The sequence below is a fragment of the Rana temporaria genome, chromosome 8 (genome assembly GCF_905171775.1).
Source record: "Rana temporaria chromosome 8, aRanTem1.1, whole genome shotgun sequence".
Lineage (NCBI taxonomy): Eukaryota > Metazoa > Chordata > Amphibia > Anura > Ranidae > Rana > Rana temporaria.
The window spans coordinates 17,030,464-17,045,832 of NC_053496.1; the positions used below are offsets into that span (position 1 = coordinate 17,030,464).

Sequence of the window (15,369 nt, forward strand, 5' to 3'; positions counted from 1 at the left end):
TGCGCTGTATATACACAGGCTTCTGTGTTTACAGTGACAGCGAGAGGGGAAAGCGGGGGAGCAGAGTTCAGGGGTGCTCTGTATACTATACAGAGTACAGTGTTCAGGGGTACGCTGTATACACACAGGCTTCTGTGTTTACAATGACAGACAGAGGGGAAAGCAGGGGAGCAGAGTTCAGGGGTACTCTGTATACAGAGTACAGAGTTCGGGGGTGCTCTGTATACAGAGTACAGAGTTCAGGTGTGCTCTGTATACAAAGTACAAAGTTCAGGGGTGCTCTGTATACAGAGTTCCAGGGTGCCCTGTATACAGAGCGCAGAGTTCTGGTGTTGCGATACGTACAGAGTCCAGAGTTCAGGGGTGTGCTGTATACAGAGTACAGAGTTCAGGGGTGCTCTGTATACACACAGGCTTCTGTGTTTACAATGACAGCGAGAGGGGAATATGGGGGGCAGAGTTCAGGGATGCGCTGTATTCACACAGGCTTCTGTGTTTACAGTGACCGTGAGAGGCAAAAGCAAGGGGTAAGCACCGAAGCTGGCGCAGACTAAAAAACTGGCAGGGTGCCATGACATAGCCTGGTCGGCCAGATTCAGCCTTGTGTATGCCATATGTGACCTAGGCTCAGAGAAGATGCAAAAGTTCATCCAGTGTCAATGCCTTATGGTCACCATATGGCCCCCATAGGGTGCGTAAATATGCACCCTAGATACGACGGCGTACTAACACTTACGTCGGTCGGAGGAAGCTGAAATTCAGGCGTATCTAGCTCCATGAATAGCACGCATAGATACGACGGCGCATCTTCTAACTTACGCAGCGTATCAATAGATACGCCGACGTAAAGTCTACCTGAATCTAGCTCAATAACTTTTGCGCAAACCGATTAATAAATGCTTATTGCGATTTTTTACCAAAAATATGTAGAAGAATACGTATCGGCCTAAACCGAGGAAAACATTTTTTTTATATTTATATTTTTTGGGGATATTTATTATAGCTAAAAGTAAAAAAATTGTCGCCTGCCTAAAGCTGTGGAAGGGGCCCCAAAATTTGTGATGGCTGCAGGGCCGTCTTTACCGCAGGGCAAATGGGGCAGGTGCCCTGGGCCCTGTCACTGTTGGGGGCCCAAAGCAACCCCCTTTGAAAAAAAAAAAAAATTTTTTTTTTTTTTTTAGGGGTCCGGAGGCCCCCAGGGGCCCGGAGGACCCAAGGGCCCCAGATGGCAACCCCCCCCTTTTTTTATTTTTTTTTAAATAAAAAAAAAAAAGATTATATATTTTTATTAAAGGGACAATTTTTTAATATATTTTTATTTTATTTTTTATTAAAGGGACAATTTTTTTTTAGAGGTCTGGGGGTCCCCAGGGGCCCATAGTTCCCCAGGGCCCCGGATGACAACCCCCCTTTTTTTATAAAAAAAAAAATCTTTTTATTTATATATATATATATATATATATATATATATATATATATATATATATATATAAATGTTTATTATTATTATTATAGGACCCAGAGGTCCCCAGGGCCCCGGATGGCAACCCCCTTTTTTTTTTATAAACAACATTTTTTTATATATTTTATTTCTTTATATATATATATATATATATATATATATATATATATATATATATATATATATATATATATTTATTTTTTATTAAAGGGCTCAGAGGTCCCCATGTGGCAAACACCCTTTATCTTTTTTATAAATGTTTATTTTTTTTTATTTTTGTTTATATATTGTTTTTATTTTATTTTTTTTAAGGGCCCAGAGGTCCCCAGGGCCCTGGTTGGCAACCCCTCTTTTTTTTTATAAATGTTTCTTTATATATATTTTTTATTAAAGGGCCCAGAGGTCCCGGATGGCAACCCCCTTTTTTTTGTAATTTATTTTTATTAAAAAAAAAATATTAAAAGGGCCCAGAGGTCCCCTGGGCCCCAGATGGCAACCCCCTTTTTAAAATATATTTTTTATATATATTTTTTATTTATTTTTTTCTTTTTATTAAAGGGCCCAGAGGTCCCCATGGCCCAGGATGGCTACACCCCTTTTTTATATATATTTTTCTTTATTTCTTTCTTTATTTCTTTTTTTGTAAAGGGCCCCCCGCTTCTAAATTTGCGGCAGCCCCCCCCCCCCCCTGCTTCTCAATTTCAGGCGGCAGCACCCCCCATCCCGGTTCTCTGCTCCAGGGGGCCCATGCCTGAAGCTGTGTAAGTGGCCCCATAATTCCTGATGTCGGCCCTGTCTCCCGTTAAGCCCCTGTGCTGCCCACAAATCAGGCTGAAAATCATCAGCGGCACACAGCCAGTGACAGTACTGCTTCCCTTCCCAGTGTTTTAAAATGTACAGCACCCCTGGCTTCCCTTTAGACGCGCACTTCTCCCTTCCTGCCACTGGGTGCTGCTTGTATATAAAAGTGAATTAGAATGTGATTTTATAACATCCCCAGTTTGCTCTTCCTGAGGCTGACTTCTTCATGTCATGCTCCTCAAGGTATGTCACTGTTTGCTAATCTATATTGTAAATTGAAGTTTTCTGTAGAGTGTGCCCAAAGTCTTTATAATATTTGATGATTCACTGCAGGTCTGGTCAGTGTTTTAAAAAGTTCCTCTATTTTACACATGGCATGGCATGGGGTCACAGCACCGTCTGTCCATTCTGCTTTAGCACCATGGGACCCCATGCCATGCCATGTGTAAAATAGAGGAACTCTTTAAATCACAGACCAGACCTGCAGTCCAGGCTGAGTAAGGCCTCAGAGTACATGACATTACTGTCTGTATTTAACTGCTTGATGGGCTTATTTTGGGTCTGGCTGGTTCACATGTATGTGTTTTGGCGGCCCTCATTTGCGCAGGCACAGCAGCCCATTCATTTGAATGGGCCGCCATGCCTGCGTTTCCTGCAAATAAAAGCGCATGCCTCATGTAATAGGCTGCGCACACGGCACGCCTATGCTCATCAAGCACTGAAATACAGCACTGTCTGTCCATTCTGCTGTGACTTATCTGCAGTTCCCGCACTGTCAAACTTGCTGCATTTTTAGATGTTTAGGTCACGCTTTTAAAAATACAGTGCGTTTGTGTGTGCAAGAACTGCAGGTAAGTAGCATGGTGCAAAAGCAGAATGGATTTCAAGGCAACTGTATTTTTAAAATGCTGAATGCACCTTTTTTCTGCAGGAAACAAAGGCATGGCAGCCCATTCAAATCAATGGGCTGCTGTACCTGCACAAATGAGGACCGCCAAAACATGCATGTGAACCAGCCAGGCCCAAAATAAGCTGGAGGGGGGCCCAAAAAAAATGTTTGCCCAGGGCCCAAACCATATTAAAGACGGCCCTGGGTCCTTGTATGCGATTGAGTATTCTTTGCCAAGTGAAATTTCATCACATTCACTAAGCTAAGGGAAAGTTCCCCTGAAAAGTGAACAGCATATTTGCCTTTAGAAAACCAACCCCAAGGTGTACAAGAAGACTTTATGATTTTGTCACAGGGCTTTTTTTCAGAAACTGTCAAGAAACTGTAAAGCTGCGTACACACGATCGGAAATTCCAACAACAAACCCAACCGCCAAGAACGCGGTGACGTACAACACTACAACGAGCCAAGAAAAATTAAGTTCAATGATTCCGAGCATGCGTAGGATTGATTTAGAGCATGCGTGTTTTTTTGTGCGTCACAATTGCATACAGACATTCGGAATTTCCGACAAGAACTTTTCTTGTCGGAAAAATTGAGAACAAGCTCTCAAATTTTTGTTGGCGGAAATTCCGACAGAAAATGTCTGATGGAGCCTACACACGGTTGGAATTTCCGACCAAAAGCGCACATCAAACTTTTCTTGTCGGAATTTCCGATCGTGTGTAAGAAAGGTATTATTGACTACACCAACCTATCAGGATCCACTCCACCTATCATTTCAAGGCCAGGTATTGAAAACAATATCAGCTTTTTTAGTGGTTACTAAAAGTAATGTCAATTTTCATTCTTCCCACCAGTTTTTTTCCTGTAAATAAATCTGTCAAACTTTTCTAATTAAAGGCGGCCATACACGGTTCGAATTTCGAAAGAATTTTCTTTCGAAAATCGTATCAAAGAATTTTCGTACGAATTTCGCACCATTAGTGGGCTGCAGCAACAGCCGATTTTCGTGCGGCAAACAAATTTGAGAAATCCGACATGTTGGAAATTTTTTGAAAAACAAACGATTTTCTGATCAATGGGCCGGATTCAAAGAGATTTTCGCATTATTTACGGAGGCGCAGGGCAACGTTTTTGCCCTGCGCCTCCGCAAATTTGCTCCGCTGCCCTTGATTCACGGAGCAATAGCTCCGTGAATTGCGCGGGCGCGCCGGCAAAATGCAATTTAAATGATCCCGTAGGGGGCGGGAATCATTTAAATTAGGCGCATTCCCGCGCCGAGCGTAGAGCGCATGCTCCGTCGGGAAACTTTCCCGACGTGCATTGCTGCAAATGACGTCGCAAGGACGTCATTTGCTTCAAAGTGAACGTGAATGGCGTCCAGCGCCATTCACGATTCACTTACGCAAACGACGTAAAATTCAAATTTCGCGACGCGGGAACGACGGGTATACGTAACATGGGCTGCCCCTGCTAATAGCAGGGGCAGCCTTGCGCGAAAACCGCCGTACGTAAACGACGTAAATTGCGTACGCAGGGCTCGCGCAACGTTGTGAATCGGTGTTAGTATGCAATTTGCATACTATACACTGAGCACAACGTGAACGCCACCTAGCGTCCACCGCAAGAATGCAGCCTAAGATATGCGGGCATAAGAGCCTTATGCCGCGCAGATCTTAGGCTGCAGTCGGCGTAACGAGGTTCCTAAATAAGGAGCACTCGTTACGCCGGGGCAAGTAAGCAATTGCGCTGCGCAACCTATGGTTACACAGGCGCAATTGCTTCTTGAATCCGGCCCAATGATGGGAGAATCGTGCGAGATATGTAATAGAAAAAAAAATGTGCATGTGCAAGAAAAGAAAATTCCCGGAGAGAAAAGAATATTTCCGGAGAGAAAAGAATATTCCCGGAGAGAAAAGAATTTTCCCGGAGAGAAAAGAATATTCCCGGAGAGAAAAGAATATTCCCGGAGAGAAACAAATATTCCTGGCAACATTAAAAATTGGTCGGCCAAATTTCGAAAATCAATGGTGGCATCATCGGATCACAAGAAAAACGAACTTTCTGATTTTGAAAAGAAAATTTGTTCGAAATTCGACCGTGTATGGCCTGCTTAAGTTTGTCTCCTATCTTATTATAGAACCTTGTAAAGAAACTTGCCTGGCTTCTGTGAGTGGGATTTTTCTACCTTCTTGGTAATCTTTTTATGTTTGCTGATCTCTTTCTTGGGCAGTGGGTAGTTCTCCTCCCGCGTGTCTTGGCTCTGATGGATCACCTCCTCTATGGGCTCTGGGGCCACCTCCTCCTCCTCTCCTTCTGGCTCCAGGGGTGTCTGTATCTCCAGAGGGTCCGGGTAAGAGTAGTAATGGTCCCTGGATACAATTTCCTGCTGATAGTAGTCATTTTCATCTGGGGGTCTTGCAAGGGACCCATGGACAAGCAGAAACCCCCAAATCCCCAGGAAGACATGTGTGTGTGCCATGGCTGGTTGTCTGGGAGGGTCTTCCAAGAAATATAGCTGCAGCTGTAAAGAAGGAGGGAAAAGGTAAATGTGTCAAGTTCAGAAAAGAAAAATGAAGAAAAAGATATTTCATAACACATTACAGCCTGGAGCAAACAAAGTTCCTAAGGACTACAGATGAGCTCATCCACTCCAGTAATGGCCCAGGTACCTCTGATGGCATTATTTCTGCAGCTTTATCCAGTATTTCTTGTAGAAAGAGTAAATCCAGTACAATTTAAACAGTTTACCCCTGAAAAACTGAAATATGGTGCAAAATTTCCACTTTGGGTTGACAGCAATGGCCTGAATGATATCTTCACTTCTTGCAGCTCCCTCATGGGGTTTCTAACCCCACTCCTGATGCGATCCCCCACCAAAATTACTATAAATTCTCACTACTACTATTGCATTTTCAATATAAATAATTTTTAAGAATCCACTAGAGGGAGTGTGCCCCCCCAACCCCCCGTTTGCTGGTAGGTCAATGCAAGAATGCAAGGGCAGTAATTTTTCACTGTGGCAAATAATGAATACTAGACAATGTGCATTCGTTTTCGTCCGAATTTCAGGTATTTTCGTTATCGTTTTAACAAACGATAACGAAAGCACAGAAAACGAAAACCGAAAGGTCTGATATAAACAAATGCTTTATTTTCGTTTTCGTTGCGGTCGAATGTGCTTAATCTTAACTCTATTAGTCCAATATTATTCTACATAAATAGAAAAGATTCGACATTATAGAGACATGAAGAAGAGTCGACATAGAGAGAAAAGATTCGACAGAGTGAAAAGATTCGACATAGAGAGAAAAGATTCGACAGAGTGAAAAGATTCGACATAGAGAGAAAAGATTCGACATTATAGAGACATGAAGAAGAGTTGACAGAGAGAAAAGATTCGACATAGAGAAAAAAGATTCGACATAGAGAGATATGAAGATTCGACATAGAGAGACATGAAGATTCGACTTAGGCCCCATACACACGAGAGGATTTATCCGCGGATACGGTCCAGCGGACCGTTTCCACGGATAAATCCTCTCAAAGATTTCCGCAGATTTCTATGCGATGGAGTGTACACACCATCGCATTGAAATCCGCGCGGAAATCCTCTGTCGATGACGTGTCGCGCCGTCGCCGCGATTATGACGCGGCGACGGGCGCAACGCTGTCATATAAGGAATTCCACGCATGCGTCAAATCATTACGACGCGTGCGGGGAATCCCTTTGGACGAATGGATCCGGTGAGTCTGTACAGACGAGCGGATCCATCCGTTGGAATGGATTCCAGCAGATGGATTTGTTGTGCATGTCAGCAAATATCCGATCTGCTGGAATCCATCCCAGAGGAGATTTCTCCGCGGAAACAGATCCGCTGGCGTGTACACACCATAGGATCTATCCGCAGAAACCCATTTGCTGGGATTTTTCAGCGGATGGATTCTATCGTGTGTATGGGGCCATAGAGAGACACGAAGAGCCAATTTTTTTTTTATTATTATTATTATTATTATTATTATTATTAAAGATTCTGTCGAATCTTTTTTTTTTTTTTTTTTTTAGAACATTCGACAGACACCATAAGCCTTCAATGACATATTCAACCTTAATTGCCTAAACTTAACTCTATTAGTCCAATATTTTTCTACATAAAGAGAAAAGATTTGACATAGAGAGAAAAGATTCGACATTATAGAGACATGAAGAAGAGTCGACATTATAGAGAGAAAAGATTTGACATAGAGAGACATGAAGAGTCAACATTTTTTTTTTTTTTAAAGATTCTGTCGAATCTTCTTTTTTTTTTTTTTTTTTCTTCTTCTTCTTCTTCTTCTTCTTCTTCTTCTTCTTCTTCTTCTTCTTCTTCTTCTTAGAACATTCGACAGACACCATAAGCCTTCAATGACAGATTCGACCTTAATTTGGATTTTCGGAGGAATGCATTTTTTTAACGAAAAACAAAATAAATAAAAACGAATTTCGGGAGTAACAAAATAAATTTATTTTTCGGACGAAAACGAAATTACGAAACAAAATATTTCAGTGTACACATGTCTAATAAATACCATCACCTACCCAAAATATAAAATATTAGCTTGCAGTAGACTTATGCCTCGTACACACGTATGGGATTTCCGATGGGAAAAGTTCCTGTCTGTAATCCCGAGGGGAAAGCCGAGAACCTGCTCGGTTCAGTCTTTCCCCTACACACTGGTTCTCTTTTTTTATCCAGCGTCGGAAAAACTGCGAGCAGCATACACGCGGCTGAGATTCCCGGCCAAAAGCTCTCCTCACAGTTTTCCCGTCGGGAAAACTGATCGTGTGTACGAGGCTTGACTCTTTAAGGATTAGACATTGGTCCAGTATATATTTTAGCCATATTACAATATAAAGGGACCATTTGCAATACGTTATCGTGAGGTATGGACAAGAAACAGAAATAAAATACACAATTGTAGAGTTGAGAAGCAATGGACCGTGCTTGGTAATATTATCGAAAATATTATTTAGGGGCATTTTTGTAGCAAATCTTGTCACACGCTATACCAGCCTTTCCAATCTTTTTACCCCAGAGGAACGCTTAAAATTACTTTCAGGCCTCAAGGAACCCCTGCTAAAACCAATTCATTCATAGTCAGTGGGAAAAATGCTCCTTATAGCAGTGGCCAGTAGGAAGAATGCCCTTCTTATAATGGTGTTTTAACTCTGCTCTGTTCCACGCAGTTTACATCTGAGTGTCTCTATAAACATCTCCTGAGGAAGCCCCCAGTGGCGAAACATGTCGGGACAATCACTCCAATGCTATTGTTGAGTGAAATCTTTCCATCTGTTTTGAACTCTAGGGCCCGGATTCACAAAGCACTTGCGCCGACGTATCTCGAGATACGCCGCGTAAGTGTAAATATGCGACGTCGTATCTATGCGCCGTGCCCACAAGACTAGATACGCCTGAAAATAGGCTCCATCCGACCGACGTAACTTGTCTACGCCGGCGCATCGTGGGCGCATATTTACGCTGGACGCATGTGACGCTCCCATTGATTTTCTATTCACATATGCAAATGAGGGAGATACGCTGATTCACGAATGTCCGTCCGACGCAGGTCGCGTAAAGTCATACGTCTGGCGCAAAGTTATGCCCCATAAAGGAGGTGTAACTCAGCAGCATCCATGCAAAGGGAACACAAGCCGTCGTATTTTACGTTGTTTACGTAGTACGTGGATAGGGCTGGGTGTAGGTTACGTTCACGTCGTAGGAAGTGATCCGTCGTATCTTAGGGAGTAGTTCCGACGTGATTCTGAGCATGCGCACTGGGATACGTCCACGGGACGGCGCATGCGCCATTCGTTTTAAGTACTTGTATGGCACTCGGCCCATCATTTGCATGGGGTCACGCCTCATTAGCATGGCTCACGCCCACTTCCACCTACGACGGCTTACGCCGAAGGAACCCAGCGCAGTTTGGGAGGCAAGTGCTTTGAGAATTCGGTGCTTGCCTCTCTGCGCTACGTCGGCGTAGCGTATATTAGATGCGCTACGCCGGCATAAATATGCGTCAATGTATGTGAATCCGGGCCTAGATGTTTAACTGTACCTATGCACAAAATCTGTTGCCAATAATATTTTTAACTATGTCTTGTCTGTAGTAATAAAACTTCTGTTATTTTTATATCTTTGGAGTATTGAATTTACTATTTTTTGCCGGCACCCATAAAAATCCCCCCAAAAAACTACCTTGTTTACACCAATTCATTGATAGTCAGTGGCCTGTGGGAAGAATGCTCTCCTTATGATGGTGGTCAGAATGCCACCCTTTTACAGACCACTATGGTCTCTGCCAGGTGGAAACAATGCAATTTCCTTTAGATTTACCAAAACCATATAATATGAGGTCAAACCTAAACACTTTCAATTTGTATGCAATCAGGTAGGCCCTACATAGTTGAAGGTAGACATGTGCATTCGTTTTCATCTGAATTTCGGGGATTTTCGCGTTTATTTTAACAAACGATAACGAAACGAATCCAAAATCTGAAAGATCCGACATAAAAAATTATTTATTTTCATTTTGTTGCGACAACAGTTTGATATAGATAGAAGATTCGACATGACGGTGACAATAGCAATCTGTGTCTATCGAATCTGTGGTCGAATGTGCCTAACCTTAACTCTATTAGTCCGAGATTATTCGACACAGAGAGAAAAGATTTGACATGAAGATTCAACAAATTCTTCAATAGAAGAATTTTAATGTAGGTTGACTAGTAATAATAATTAATAAATATAATTATTTCTAGTGTCATACAACATTAGAATTCTACTATAGCTTGTGGGCGGAGCATTAGACCGGAAATGTACGATCGCAGCGTCGTACAGTTTAGCTGCTTCGTCTAATCTTCTTAGAACAGGGGTGCCCAACCTTTTGAAGAGCAAGGGCCAATTAAGCGACTTGGTAACCGGTTGCTGGCCACAATGAGCGGAGCTGGTTGATGGCAGCCCACTCGGCTCTATAGAGCCCACTCTACTTTTAGGACACCAAACTCGCAGGTAATAGAAGTCTATGGCTTAGTGGAGGTAGCCCACAGGTGCACTTGTCTTGGATCAGTTTGAAAGCAGCCCAGTGACCACTGCAGAACAGATATGACCCTATATACACTGTGGGCCAGATTCAGATAGGTGAGCGGATCTTTAGATCCGCGTAACCTATCTCATTTACGTTACGCCGCCGCAAGTTTTTGAGGCAAGTGCTTTATTCAGAAAGCACTTGCCTGTAAACTTGTGGCGGCGTATCGTAAATCCCCCGGCGGAATTCAAATTCCGCAGGTAGGGGGCGTGTAAAATTTAAATCAGGCGCGGCCCCGCGCCGAACGAACGGCGCATGCGCCGTCCGTTAAATTTCCCAGCGTGCATTACTCTAAATGACGTCGCTAGGACGTCATTGGTTTCGACGTGAACGTAAATTACGTCCATCCGTATTCGCGAACGACTTATGCAAACGACGTAAAAAAATTCAAAACTCGGTGCGGGAACGACGGCCATACTTAACATAGGATACGCCGCACATACCCCTCATATAGCAGGGGTAACTATACGCCGGAAAAAGCCGAACGCAAACGACGCAAAAAAAAAGCGCCGGGCGGTCGTTCGTTTCTGAATCGGCGTAACTCCTCATTTGCATATTCCTTGCGTATACAAACGGAAGCGCCACCTAGCGGCCAGCGTGAGATTGCGGCCTAAGATTCGACGGTGTAAGTCACTTAAACCTGTCGGATCTTAGGCATATCTATGTGTAACCTGATTCTATGAATCAGGCGCATAGATACGACGGCCGGACTCAGAGATACGACGGCGTATCAGGAGATACACAGGCGTATCTCTTTTCTGAATCCGGCCCTGTGATTTTAGTAATAAACTTACCTTTAATAACAGTATTCTATTTTATTCCATCCCAAAGCAGGAGGTCGCAGGCCACATCAGAGGGCTCCGCGGGGCCACTGGTTGGGCACCCCTGTCTTAGAACATTCGACACACCCTTATCCTTCAATTGACAGATTCACTCTCAAGGGGTTGTAAAGGTAACATTTGTTTTCCTAAATAGCTTCCTTTACCTTAGTGCAGTCCTCCTTCACTTATCTCATCCTTCAATTTTGCTTTTAAATGTCCTTATTTCTTCTGAGAAATCCTCACTTCCTGTTCTTCTGTCTGTAACTCACCACAGTAATGCGAGGCTTTCTCCCTGGTGTGGAGTGTCGTGCTCGCCCCCTCCCTTGGACTACCGGAGAGTCAGGACGCTCTTCAAGTTGCAGATAGAGAAAGAAGCTGTGTGTTAGTGGGCGTCCTGACTCTCCTGTAGTCCAAGAGAGGGGGCGAGCACGACACTCCACACCAGGGAGAAAGCCTTGCATTACTGTGTGGAGTTACAGACAGAAGAACAGGAAGTGATGATTTCTCAGAAGAAATAAGGACATTTAAAAGCAAAATGAAAGGATGAGGTAAGTGAAGGAGGACTGCACTAAGGTAAAGGAAGCTATTTTGGGAAAAAAAATTCCTTTACAACCCCTTTAATAACAGTATTCTATTCTATTTTATTCCATCCCAGAGCAGGAGGTCGCGGGCCAAGTCAGAGGGCTCCGCAGGGCCACATGTGGCCTCCGGCCCACTGGTTGGGCACCCCTGTCTTAGAACATTCGACAGACACCATAAGCCTTCAATTGACAGATTCAACCTTAATTCATTCGGATTTTTGGACGACTGCATTTTTTAACAAAACAAAATAAAATAAAAACAAATTTCGGGAGTAACTAAATCAATTTATTTTCCTAAAAGAAAAATTTCAGCGTGCACATGTCTAGTTGAAGGTAAATCTAAAAGAAATTGAATAGGAACGTTGTATCATGTATAACCAGCCTTAATCAGCTACAGCTCATGGAACTCCTAAAACCCTCTGGAGGAAGTTTAGGGTTCCACAGAACCCCAGTTGAGAATAGCTGCTCTGTACTACATTGCTACAGATCAGATTATGCTCTATTTTTTAACCACTTCAGGACCCCTTCATGCCGATATACGTCGGCAGAATGGCACAGCTGGGCACAATCACATACCTGTACGTGTCTCTTTAATTCCAGCCGCGGGGTCTGGCGGCGGCGCGCTCGCGACCTGGTTCGAAGCTCCGTGACGGCGGGAACACGCGGACCCGATCGCCACCGGTGTCCCGCGATCGGTCACAGGAGCTGAAGAACGAGGAGAGGTGTGCGTAAACACACCTTCCCCGTTCTTCAAGCGGGAGTTCAACCATTTCTTATTTATTTTTATTTTTTTCCCTTAGATTCCTGCTCGTTTTGTCTAGGGGAATCAGCTATTTGTATTAAAATATGATCCGTACTTACCCGTTTTCGAGATGCATCTTCTCCGTCGCTTCCGGGTATGGGTCTTCGGGAGCGGGCGTTCCTTCTTGATTGACAGTCTTCCGAGAGGCTTCCGACGGTCGCATCCATCGTGTCACTCGTAGCCGAAAGAAGCCGAACGTCGGTGCGGCTCTATACTGCGCCTGCGCACCGACGTTCGGCTTCTTTCGGAAAATCGTGACGCGATGGATGCGACCGTCGGAAGCCTCTCGGAAGACTGTCAATCAAGAAGGAACGCCCATTCCCGAAGCCCATACCCGGAAGCGACGGAGAGGATGCATCTCGTAAACGGTAAGTACAGCTCATATTTTAAAACAAATAGCCGATTCCCCTAGACAAAACGAGCAGGAATCTAAGGGGGAAAAGTGCCCTCTAAGGGTGAACCACCGCTTTCATTGTGGCAGTGTCAGTGATCGTCTGTTCCCTGATATAGGGAAAGACGATCACTGACGTCACATGTCCAGCCCCGCCCCCCTACAGTTAGAAACACAGATGAGGTCACACTTATCCCCTACAGCACCCCCTAGTGGTTAACTCCTAAACTGAAATTGTAATTTTCACAATAAACAGTGAATTTGTATAGCACTTTTTGATGTGAAAATGACAATGGTCCCAAAAATGTGTCAAAATTGTCAGAAGTATCCGCCATAATGTCGCAGTCATGAAAAAAATCGCTGATCGCCGCCATTACTAGTAAAAAAAAAAAAAGATTAATAAAAATGCAATAAAACTATCCCCTATTTTGTAAACACTACAATTTTTGCGCAAACCAATCGATAAATGCTTATTGCGTTTTTTTTTTTACCAAAAATAGGTAAAAGAATATCTATCGGCCTAAACTGAGGAAAAAAATGTTTTTTTTATATATTTTTGGGGATATTTATTATAGCAAAAAGTAAAAAATATTGCTTTTTTTTCAAAATTGTCACTCTATTTTTGTTTATAGCGCAAAAAAATTAAACCGCAGGGGTGATCAAATACCACCAAAAAAAAAGCTCTATTTGTGGGAAAAAAAGGACGCCAATTTTGTTTGGGAGCCACGTCGCACGACCGCGCAATTGTCAGTTAAAGCGACGGAGTGCCGAATCGCAAAAAAGGGGCAAGGTCCTTAACCTGCATAATGGTCTGGGTTTTAAGTGGTTAAGCAGGTATATATATATATATTTTTACATTTTTAATGTGCTCCAAAAATAAGAAAGTACAAAGAATCAAATAAAAATAGATATTATATACTCACAAAAAAATAAAAATAAAAGAATAGCATGAAAAACCTATAAAAAGGAATTATATATCCGCAGTTGATGCTAAAACTTCTTCGGAGACGATGGGGGACCATCTTCCATGAGAAAGTCACCAAGAAAGTTATTGACTGAGCGGGAAAAAAAAATAGCAAAGACCAATTCTAGCATTTACAAAATATGTTATTGCCAATTTGGTTAGTTTTGACGTAAATTTCCACGGATCAATTTTCAAACTTCAAGGACAGCTGGAATCTACGCTTTCCTTTAAACCTTACTTTTAAAGTTCAAGATATTACATGTTTGAACTTTCTTAGGAAAGTGAGTGACAGGTATGTTTAAGGCAACTCAACATTTTTTTTTTTTTTAGCAAAGAATTTGAGAATTTCGCACTTCTTACCTGCAGAGACTTACGGTAACTTCACAACTGGAGGTGACTTAGACGGAACGCGACGCGGGTGGGTTCCTCTCCAGAAGACAGAAAAAAACGAGGTTTGCCCCCTCTTTCTAAGATCTGCATCTTCCAGAGGACTCTCCAGTTTAACGTTCTCCTCTCGTTCCCGTTAGTTTAACCCAAAAACCTAGAACCGATAATCCTGGAAGGATAAGAAAAATATCTCCAGTGGGAAAGTCTTACAGAGAAAAGTTCTCTGCTGTATGCGCTGGGCTGTCCAGATCCTGAATACAGCTCAGTAGACTGCTGTATGGAGGTAAGACAGCCAGGGTGAGACTAAGGGGAAGGAGGCAGCTCCTTGTGTGTCACAGCCTGGGAGAGGCTCAGATGATTGACCGCATTCTGCAATCCCTGATAAGGAAATGAGAAAAAAAGTTCAAAGAATGAGGACGACTTATATAAATGTGTGAGAGAGGGGGGTCTATGAATGGAATGCCACTCACATCAATAAAACCCAACAGATTGGTGACATTAAAATGAATATTTGGAAGGGAAGATATGCATGGTACACGGGTTGTTTAACCACTTATGCCCCGGACTATTTGGCTGGGTACTTTTTGCGATTCGGCACTGCGTCACTTTAACTGACAATTGCGCGGTCGTGCGACGTGGCTCCCAAACAAAACTACCGTCCTTTTTTTCCCACAAATAGAGCTTTCTTTTGGTGGTATTCGATCACCTCTGCGGTTTTTATTTTTTGCGCTATAAACAAAAATAGAGCGACAATTTTGAAAAAAAAATGCAATATTTTTTCCTTTTTGCTATAATAAATATCCCCCCAAAAATATATATATAAAAAAAAAAAATTCCTCTGTTTAGGCCGATACGTATTCTTCTACATATTTTTGGTAAAAAAAAAAAAAAAAATATTGATTGGTTTGCGCAAAAGTTATAGGGCCAGATTCACAAAAGAGATACGACGGCGTATCTCCTGATCCGCCGTCGTATCTCTGAGATACGATTGTCGTATCTATGCGACTGATTTCATAGAATCAGGTTACGCATAGATGGCCCTAAGATCGGACAGGTGTAACTGTGTTACACCGTCGGATCTTAGGCTGCAATTCTAGGCCGGCCGCTAGGTGGCGATTCCATTGCGGTCGGCGTAGAATA

At 42.9% G+C, this 15,369-nt stretch overlaps 1 protein-coding gene across 1 annotated transcript in view; it reads right to left on the reverse strand.

The window, feature by feature from the left end:
* CPXM2 (carboxypeptidase X, M14 family member 2) overlaps positions 1 to 14,612 on the reverse strand; it is a 185,152-nt gene extending 170,540 nt beyond the window's left edge. Inside the window, exons 1-2 of the mRNA XM_040361343.1 lie at positions 14,203 to 14,612; positions 5,316 to 5,679 (exon numbers count right to left, since the gene is read on the reverse strand). Coding sequence (XP_040217277.1) covers positions 5,316 to 5,637 — 322 coding nt within the window. The 5' untranslated portion in view covers positions 5,638 to 5,679; positions 14,203 to 14,612. The remainder of the gene's footprint in view (positions 1 to 5,315; positions 5,680 to 14,202) is intronic.
* Between the last annotated feature and the right edge of the window lie 757 nt (positions 14,613 to 15,369).